We start from the raw sequence: 9951 nt of genomic DNA, 5'->3' as shown, positions 1-9951 counted from the left end.
GGTGTGGAGGGGATGGCTATAAGGGGAGAAGGGAGGCCATCCTTAAAAAAAAAAAAAAAAAAAAAAAAAAAAAAAAAAACAGCACTTTTCGCCCAGGGATTGCAAGGACTCCATTCTGGTTTTCAAATGATTTAAACTCATTATTAGAAATAAAAAGTGATATAATCCACCACTTGGTACCGCTATAAACTTGAAATTAAATAGTTTTATAATCTACACCAATTAACACTCTAAATATAGAGCATCTGATCTATTTACTGCCCTACTCCTTTTTGGGAGTGTTTCAGCCTCAGAAACTACTGTCCACACAACTGTCTCCTGTTGATTATTGCTTACTCTACCTGGATTTGTGTGCCACCTGCAGAGCTCTGAGGGCTTTCTCCACAGCTGCTGTCAGCATGGCCTCATCCTGCAGCATCTGACTCAGCACAGGGAGAGGCAGCTCCAATAACATGCCTAAAACACACAATGTGCATTCATGCCAAACTGACTGTTTCATTACTGCTATTTATTTACATTAAATACAGTGATTTATTATAGCACAAAACATAACTGGACTTTTACCTGTGAGTTTTCCAGCACTCTCCTTGTGTTTGGGGTAAATCAGATTGTACAGTTGTTCACCAACTAACTCAAAATCTTCTTCATCCATGCTCATGTTCGTTTTTTGCATTTAAATTCATCTGTCACAACCTAAATAAATCGGACTTTAGAGTGACTAGCTGTTGTCCAGATAGCATTCACCTCTGAGAACTTGTAGCTTTTTTTTCCATCCTCGATCCATCAATTTACACGACAAAAACCCAAAAGCTATTCAGGAACAAGGTCCATTATAGCAATTTGCTCTTTAACCATTATTTTTATTTATTCAGAGTTTTTCCTCGAGAGCTCGTGATTTTGTATAAAATGATACACAATTCTTAGAAAATAAAACAAACCCTGACATTTAGCATTTTTTCTACTGTAAACACGACGCACATTAATGACGTAAATTTTGTGCAGCAAGATTGGGAAGTGTCCATCCGCACTCGCCGTGCAGAACTAGTTTGCCATAAAATTCACTAAACATTTAGCACAACATCAAAACAATAGCTTGTGACGTTACATTTAATAGTAAAATTATTTTTAACGTGCATATGCAATTTTTTTTATTTAAATAAAGGTTGATGAAAATAAATATCTTTGTGCGCGCATGAATCTCTGAAAAGGTTCCGTAAAACGGTTTCCGCTCTCTCCGGGCCTTTTCCGCCGCTCTAAGGTAACGTGGTCGTTTCTGCTGCTGATACTAAGTGCAAAAATTAGATGTATTTTCCCGTCATAGTTGTATTTAAACCTACAAAATGATGTGTGAATACTGTGTTTAATATTAGGTACACAATTTAACCCAAAAACGTGTCTGTTTCTTTTTATAATAAATGTAAATACCTCGCCTAGCTTAGGCCTCACCGTGGTCTCGTTGAGTGGAAGAGCTAACGTTAGCAGATGTTGCTAAACTACTCTTTACATGAATAAAATCTTAACACGAGCTTTGTCTTTAACATTGACCAACTATCACAGTATTGAAGCTGAACTGGTAACATCTGGCTTGTTTAATGTACACACTTGTATGGGAATATTTGTTAAAAGACGTAGTGAGGCGGTCAATCAGTGTCAATTTATTTTACTAATATTTTTCTTGTTTTGTTCAGGTTCATCATGTCGTCTCATTTGCAGTGGATGGTCATCAGGAACTGCTCCAGCTTCCTCATCAAGAGGAATGGGCAGACCTACAGCACTGTGAGTTCTCAGTAATGGCGCAAGTTTCTGTAGGAAAAAACAAATCACTTGGTTGTAAGACCGTTTAAAGTTGTACTTAAAATTAGTTTCAGCATTAGAGAGAACCTCAAATGTTAAACACATTCAGCTGCTTTACAGTACTTGTTAAAACTCTTATTTATGAAACAAAATTCACAGCTGTTTGTAAAAGTGGGTAGCTGTAATTAAATTTTTATTGTTTTTGTTTCATTAAGGTTGTTGTTTTTTTCTTCACCAACACAGTAGCCTGAATCTGTTCTGTACAGATTTGGTAATTTCCTAAAGTTAACAAGTTAAACTTTTTGGCAAGTACTATATGATGGCTGAATTGTACAGACTTGTTTTCATTTGGATAAATGGTATTTGTGTGTCATTGTCTATAAAATTATAAGTATTGATGTTAAAGTCTAAACCGTTTTCTAAGTGGATATAAAAATGGGAGTGTTCAGCTTAATTCTTAACCAATTCAGTAAGTTTACATGAGTGGCCTTTGTGTTGCAGGAGCCAAACAATCTGAAGTCCAGGAACTCTTTCCGCTTCAATGGCTTGGTGCACAAAAAGACTGTTGGTGTGGAGCCAGCTGCCGATGGCAAGGGTGTTGTAGTGGTGCTGAAGAGACGTGCAGGTGAAAACCTTTCTGCTTCTTATGACCATTCAGAAATCACTGGGTTGACCATGTCCTACATAGACCTGATCTTTCAGAAATTAAGAAAGCTTATTGAAACCAGAAGAGGCATGTAGTGGGACTCGGCTGAAGTGATGTGGATTTTAAAAAAACAACAAATAAACTCAGTTTAGTGGTTGTTTTTATGGTGAAAAACAATTCTTCAGCTAAATGCTAGATTGCCTTGTTTCCTTGCTTTAATGAATCAGATTACTTCTTAAGCTTTTAAGTCCCAAGGCAAGGTGGTCGCACAGACTGTCATTGTTACGTCACGTCTGTGAGCTGCAAGTGTTAGGGTTCTGTTACTACCTTACCCAGAGATGCGTCGGGGGTGGGTTCCCTACCCCCACCACACACACACACACACACATTCTTATTACCAAATTCCTTAGTAAATGAAGTCTGTGCAAAGTAAAGATAACTTTTTTCCAAACTTAGGAACTACAAAGATGAAATTTGTATTGTGAACCTCTCTTTTTGCTCTTCAGCCAGTACTTTATTATGAACTGATCATGACTTGGTGTTTGCTGTGCTGATAAAGATGTTAGGCAAGCGACGTATTTCTAGCCATCTCTCCTTTTTTCTTCTTAAGTCTCTGCTTTTGTCTTAATGAACTCAAATTTCTATCTTGTTCCTTCCTCGGCTGCACAGGCCAGCACAAACCTGCCTCATCTTATGTAAAAGTCACCATCAACAAGAACTCCCGCGCCACCCTGAACAGCCTGAGGCACATCATTAGCAAGAACAAGTACAGGAAGGACCTGCGCATGGTGAGCTGACCTGTGCTGCTTTTAAAGCCCAGTCATGTTGGATTAAAGTTGGTGTCACGTGTTTGACGTGATTGCTTGATGTTTTTAGAAGTTGTAGAATCTAATTAAATTATTTATTTTGCAGGCTGCTTTGCGTCGCGCCAGTGCTATTTTGAGGAGCCAGAAGCCTGTTGTCATCAAAAAGAAGCGCGCCAGGGCTGTGAAGACAGCATAAACTGATTTACATGACAGATAAATAAAAACTTTTTGTTTGGACAAACAATATTGTGTCTTTACTCTTTTTAATATAGTTAGATTTGTTGCTTTATTGTGCAGGTTTTATCGATTTTTAAACAGTTTACAGCATACAGTTTCATGCTGATACTTGATCAGTGAAGATGTGAAAAAAATTTGTGATTGCGAATGGGTCAGCAAGTGAACAGTTGCTTTTACTGACCCAGTTCTAACTGTTCCCTCGTAGAGACTAGCTGTAATGACTGTCATCTGTTAACTGTTCAGCTTATTCAACCATCCAGATGCAGACGGTTCACTTGAAAGTGTGCAGATAGCTCCAGGAGACGTTTTTTTTTTGTCAACTTGAATACGTGGCAGAGATGAGTATCAAATGCGTGTTTATCGATTTGTACTTGAAAATGTAGTATTTTAGGTTCACTGATCTGCTCATAGATGGTTTTTAAACCAGATGAAACAAACGAGCAGGCTTTCTGCTCTTTGTAGTCACTGATGTGGAAGCATTTAATAGATTTTAAAGAAGCCCGCTGGCAGCTTTCCATCCATGGCTTTGGAATTAAAGATCAAACTGTCACACACCTCCCACCATAAGCTGATGAAACAAACCACATCCGCAGCAGCACACTCGGATGTACCAAAGCAGACAGAAGCTGTGTGTCGGGGAGGATGTGACGGAGCCTCGGTGTGAGCAGCATGACAGGATTCAGGCCAGCCTTTCTCCTGGTCCCGCTGACTCTGCTTGTGTTGGAAAGTCAAAACTTTGAGCTGCAGGACACAATCCATGCCCTGGTTGAGGAGAACATTCACCTCCATGACCAGCTGGAAAACTTCACACAGGCCCTCAGGGAGCTCAAACGGATGCTGTGGCATCACTCAAACGGTATGAAGTCCAGTTTATTATTCACATTAGACTGAAAACATTACAGTAGGTTTTTTTTTTTTTAACACTTCACTGTAAACAGGTTAAACAACACAATTCTTGTAAAAATATGTTTATATTTAACATACAAGTTTTGATATCACACAAGTTTTAGTTGTAATAATCATTTGTAGTATCTTTTTACAAATAAAACCTCTTCAAACAAAAAAAGATTAATATGAGCGTGGATGTGTGGTTTATAAAATGATAAAAGCTTGTTTCTTTTCAATTTTTCTGTTATTTGTAATCTTTACTGGCTAACTACAAAAGTAATGTTTTTGTTAGCAAAATATGTCCTGAACCACTGCACACAGTTTAATCCCCCCTCCCCGCAAAAAAAATAAATAAATAAATAAAAATGTAGGGATGTACAACTACAGCAGCTCAGACTGAAGATGGCTGCCATGACCAGCTCACTATTAACACAAACTGCTCATAACTTGGGCCTAGTTTTTTTTATTTTTATGGAACTAACATTTGGTGTGGTGGTAACAGACTGATCCCCAACACAGAAACTAGTGTTAAGATGCTCAAGATCATTTTATCATTATTTTGACAAATATTTTGAGTTAAATGCAAAAAAATCTAATGAACTATTATAATGAAGTTATCAGATGTACACCTACACTCAAAAAAGTACGACAGAGTATTAGGGCCACATGAGATTTTAAAAAATGATCATTATGAGAATAAAGCCATTAAAGTCGTAACATTACAAGAATAAAGTCATATGAGAATAAAGTTGTAATATTCCAAGATTAAAGTCACAATATTACTAGAAAAAAGTCACAATTTTAAGAGAATAATGTAATATTACAAGAAAAAGTTAATATTCTGAAATTAAAGTTGTAATGTTAAATTAAAGTCAAATTATAACTTTTACATGAAAAAGCAGTCTTACTACTGAATTAAAATGAGGGATGTTGAGCAACTTATGAAGTTCTTTAGTTTTGAAATTTTAGCCCATTAAGCATCAAATTACTGTGAAATGATTGTGCAGACAATCTATGATAAATTGAAGCCTTATTGTAATTAATGGCTGTATTGACCGTTTTAGTTGTCACGTTGAATAAAAGCATATTACGGTACTTTAACAGTGTCCCCTGCAGACTACTTAATAAACACAGAGACACATGACTGTCCACAGCAGGTGTGAGGAAATGAGTAAAAATAAACAGGAACAGAAAATGGACATGTCATGAAACATTGACATTTTTCTCATTACATTATGACTTTTTTTCTCGTAATATTATGACTTTAATCTCGGAATATTATGACTTTATTCTCATAATAAAAATAAAAAAAACATTTTGTACAGCCCTAATATTCTGTCGTAATAAAACAGATGTAGCAGATTAAAAAAAATGTTAACTGGTTTCACTCAAGTGAATTGAGTAAAGGTCACACATTTAAAGTAAATGTAAAGTAAATGTGTGACCTTTACTCAATTCAGTTGAGTGGAACCAGTTGACATTTTTTTAAGTAAATCCACTACATTTTTGAGTAGTGTTTTTTGAGTGTATAAATGAATAACAATTGGAGGTAACAAGGTGCCTCCCACGTCTAATCTACAACACAAGCATGGCAATAATTCAGTTAATTTATCAGATATTGAGCAAAAATGTAATGTGATAGTACCTGAAAGTCACTCACTCTTTATGACATGTAAAGATATTGTCTGAGGATACACAATGTTTTCAAAGTTTGGGTAAAATGGCTTCAACCCTGTCATTTTTAACATAAAATCATGGTTTAAATCTGGTATAAAAGGTGGCGTGTATCATCCCTCGGTCATGTATGTTTACAACACTGATGTTGACACTGTTATTTACGACTGTAACAAAGACAGTGTGCGTGTGTTTCATATGCAGACCCAAATCATCACGAGCATCATGACGAGGAGGTCCAGCATCTGTGGGACGAATGGTCACAGCTTGGTGAGCATCTCTGCAGCTTCTCTCCAGTGAGCTCACGGCACTGAGGGGGGACTGTTGCAGCAGAGGTTACACCATTTGTTGGCATTGATTTTTGCAGCCTGTGCAGATCTCGCACATCGTCATCAGTTGCAAGTGGTTTAACAAAAAGGTTACATCATGAGAGTGTGTTTCTCCCTGTGTGGCAGGCATCACTGCAGAAACCTACCTGCTGTTGGAGCATGCCTTTTGTGGACAGGACGTGATGAACTCCACCGCCTCGGTCCATGAGGAAACTGCCCTCCTGCTGCTGGTGTTACCCTGCCTCACCGTGCTGTTCTGCAGCATGTAGGACTGGAGCTGTTGTCCTTCATGTTTGGTCCACCACCTCTGCAAAGTGGATGGATGCTGGGATTAAAATAGAAGCCATAAGATTAATCAGGCTGTGAGTTCTGCTGTTGTCTCTAGAGATCATCACTCCCATGGCCCATCCTCTTCAGAGAGATTACTGAGGTTAAACAATGACCTATCTGTCCTACACGCACTTCAAAAAGCTGTTTCTGATGAATTATTGAAGAATCATGGCAGGTGTCAAGTTATGTCAATTCGAAGCCAATCATAAAATTGATTATAATAAATATTTGCACTTAAAGTAAGATCTGGGCGTGTGTAATATACTTGAAAGAAATAACTAAGTAAAAGTAAAAATACAGTATCAGAAAAGGACTTTGGTAAAAAATGAATCTCACTGATAAGAAAAGTACTGAAGTAAAAGTCATAAAACTGCTCACAATAATCAGGAAAGTAAAAGTACTTTTACACACACTCCGAGAAATGAAACTACTTAACCAAACTGGTCCTACTGAACTGATTTGATTCTTGTGTTGACGTCACCATTGTTGCCCTATTTTCAGTCACTTCGGCTGTTTCTGTAAGTAAATAAACACACATGGTAGTTGGCAGCTGTTCACACTTTTTTAAGGGCACATCAGTAAGAGAAAAAAATGTGAATTTTTTTCCTTCGTTTACCTCATCTGTTGACTGGTCAGGAAATTGTAATGAGTGGATTTAATCTGTTTTACAAATAAATGAAGCTAAGAAATTGTTTTTCAGCAACTATGTGTTGTCTCTGCTGGTTACCTGTTACAGTATAGTAAATTCAATTTAAATTAGCCTCTGACCTGATCATTAAAGATCTAAGTGTAGAAAACAGGTCACAAACTTTTGGTTTTTAAGTCAAATGGAAAAAATAAAAAGGGGACTTGGAAACAAATAATTTTGTCAAATTAGTTGCAGTTAAAATAAGCACTTTTAATCCTAAATTTAAAGTAGTTTAAAGTCAACTTAAAACTGTTTTTCATTGCTAATTTTATCAGGCAAGTAAACAAAAACTTGACATTTTAAAGCCATTTCATACAAAATAGACAATGATCAAGCCAATTATAAAACTTTTTTAGTTGTAAACATTTTGGAACTGTGGCAACATTACTATTACCATCAATTTGACATCAATTTCTGCCCAATAAAACATATGTGCTGCTAAACGAGTCTACACCTCCCACCACCTTCTGTTATTGTAAAAATATAAATGAATGCATCATAAACTTTCTTTACATAACTTACAAAAGTAAATAAAAAGCAGACAGTAAATCCAAACATGTTTATTTTCTCCACTACTGGAAATGTTACAGCACTTAAAAAAGTTACAAAACTAACTGAAGGTCAGTCTGAGTTCAAATGATGAGAATGAAGCAGAGACAAATTTGAAACTAAACTTAGGAATGTGTTGTAACAACAAATAAACAGCTGAGAGTCACAACTGAAACAAAAAAAAAAATGCACCTGGTGTCCTTGCTGTGTATCACATGATCATAACGACTCATATTTACTGTTTTTAAACGGACCTCATATGTTTACAGTGGAATGACGCAAAGTAACACATTTGTGTTATTTGTGCATTTACTTTTGGTTCTGCTTCAATAACGAGTGTGTTGCTGTTTGTATGCTAGCTTGTAGCTAGCATCCAAGGTCAGTCTGTCATCTGAGGGGAGGGGTGGGGGTAGTCACTCAAATAAATACAATGTACAGCCTATATAGAAACTGTATGTTTTCCAAACAAACAGTGCATGTCAGGTATCAGAGCTCTAGTCTATATCCAGGTCAGAGTCCTCATCGCTCGCAGTGCTCTGAATGATGGCTCCATTGCGAACTGTCTTCGGGACGATGGGGGGCTTTTCGGGCAGCAGGCCGCACTCCTGCAGCAGCGCCTCCACGTCCACAGCGAAGAAGTCTTCCCCGAGCTGGTCCGTGAGCCTCACAAAGTTCCCGATCAGCTCCCCTCCCTTGTAGACGAGCAGGGCCGGCAGAGCGCTCTCTCTGAACAGCTCGCTGGTGCTGATGGCCGAGCTGCGCACGCTGCAGAACTTCACCAGGGGGTACTCCTGCGCCAGGCACGCCAGGCAGCCGCCCATGGACTCGCAGCCCGGGACGTCCGGCTCGTAGATGTGGATCACGATCAGCGTGCTTTTGTCCTCCTTGTCTAACGCCTCCAGGAACTCCTCGCCGCTGCTCAGCTCGTAGACCTGCTTGAAGCGCTTCCCGCTGCAGAGCTGGCGCCGCATCTCCTCGATGCGCTGCATCCGGTAATGCTGAAGGAAGTCTTCGTCATCCTTTTCTTCCTGGAGCATGTTGTACTCCTGCATGGTCATCTTTGGAAGAGAGGGTCAGGATTATTCGCATTTGTTACAAGAGCTCTTTGGTAAAATTGGTAAAAGTTTCCAGACTAAGTGAAGAACAGCTACTTACTTTGCCTTTAATCTTCTCCTGCAGCTCTTTCTGTTTCTCGCTGTCCTTTTGTAGATCGAGATCAGAGCGGCAGGTCATCGACAGCTTCTTGATCAGTCTTTCCATCTCATTTTTCTGCTCTTGTCTCTGCTCCACCTCCAGCTGCTTGTACTTCCTCCAGTCATTGATCACACCCTTTGGTCCTGAGATGAAAACAACCACAGACACCGTCATCACATATTCTTTCATTCATCAACAAGTTACTCGTCTAAATAAGAAACTAGTACATAATAATGCAAGGCCCGGTGCTTTTATGTTTTGTGACAAATAAGAGTCTAGGTTTTTATATACAGCTGGTAAAATAAGTATTGAACACGTCACCATTTTTCTCAGTAAATATATTACTAGAGGTGCTAATGACATGAAATTTTCACCACATGTCGGTAACAACCCAAGTGATCCATACATACAAAGAAATCAAACCATAAATGTCCAGAAATGAAGTTATTTGTAATAATGTGGAACGGCACAGGGAAAAAGTATTGAACACATGAAGAAAGGGGGGGTGGTGGCGCAGAGGGTAGAGAAGCCGAGTCTGTGATTGGAAGGTCGCTGGTTCGACTCCCGCAGACCAACCAGCCCCACCTTGGGCCCTTGAGCAAGGCCCTTAACCCCACAGCTGCTCCCCAGGCGCTTTAATTGGCAGCCCACTGCTCCACATGTGTGCTCACATGTGCGATGGGTAAAATGCGTAAAAAGGCATGGAAAGCCAAGACATCAGCTGAACTCTCTCAGTAATTACAAAGCCAGCCTGCCCCTTGTCAGTGCAAGTTAATATCAGCTGGTTCAGTCCCAAATGATGGCCAGGTATCACAC

The 9951-nt window shown here is 38.8% G+C and overlaps 3 protein-coding genes across 3 annotated transcripts in view; 1 reads left to right on the top strand and 2 right to left on the bottom strand.

Moving 5' to 3' along the window:
* Positions 1-965, bottom strand: part of LOC106516266 (uncharacterized) — a 4528-nt gene extending 3563 nt beyond the window's left edge. The window contains exons 1-2 of the mRNA XM_014006536.1: positions 565-965; positions 342-456 (exon numbers count right to left, since the gene is read on the bottom strand). Coding sequence (XP_013861990.1) covers positions 342-456; positions 565-673 — 224 coding nt within the window. The 5' untranslated portion in view covers positions 674-965. The remainder of the gene's footprint in view (positions 1-341; positions 457-564) is intronic.
* Positions 966-1688: 723 nt separating this feature from the next.
* Positions 1689-3490, top strand: rpl28 (ribosomal protein L28). Its single transcript, XM_014006537.1, has 4 exons — positions 1689-1776; positions 2296-2419; positions 3110-3228; positions 3353-3490. Exons 1-4 carry the CDS (start codon positions 1696-1698, stop codon positions 3440-3442), a joined length of 414 nt encoding a protein of 137 aa, XP_013861991.1. The 5' UTR covers positions 1689-1695; the 3' UTR covers positions 3443-3490.
* Positions 3491-7936: 4446 nt separating this feature from the next.
* pdcl (phosducin-like) overlaps positions 7937-9951 on the bottom strand; it is a 4136-nt gene continuing 2121 nt past the window's right edge. The window contains exons 3-4 of the mRNA XM_014006532.1: positions 9097-9278; positions 7937-8999 (exon numbers count right to left, since the gene is read on the bottom strand). Coding sequence (XP_013861986.1) covers positions 8436-8999; positions 9097-9278 — 746 coding nt within the window. The 3' untranslated portion in view covers positions 7937-8435. The remainder of the gene's footprint in view (positions 9000-9096; positions 9279-9951) is intronic.

The sequence above is a fragment of the Austrofundulus limnaeus genome, unplaced genomic scaffold (genome assembly GCF_001266775.1).
Source record: "Austrofundulus limnaeus strain Quisiro unplaced genomic scaffold, Austrofundulus_limnaeus-1.0 Scaffold36, whole genome shotgun sequence".
Classification (NCBI taxonomy): domain Eukaryota; kingdom Metazoa; phylum Chordata; class Actinopteri; order Cyprinodontiformes; family Rivulidae; genus Austrofundulus; species Austrofundulus limnaeus.
This window is presented reverse-complemented; position numbering and strand designations above follow the sequence as displayed.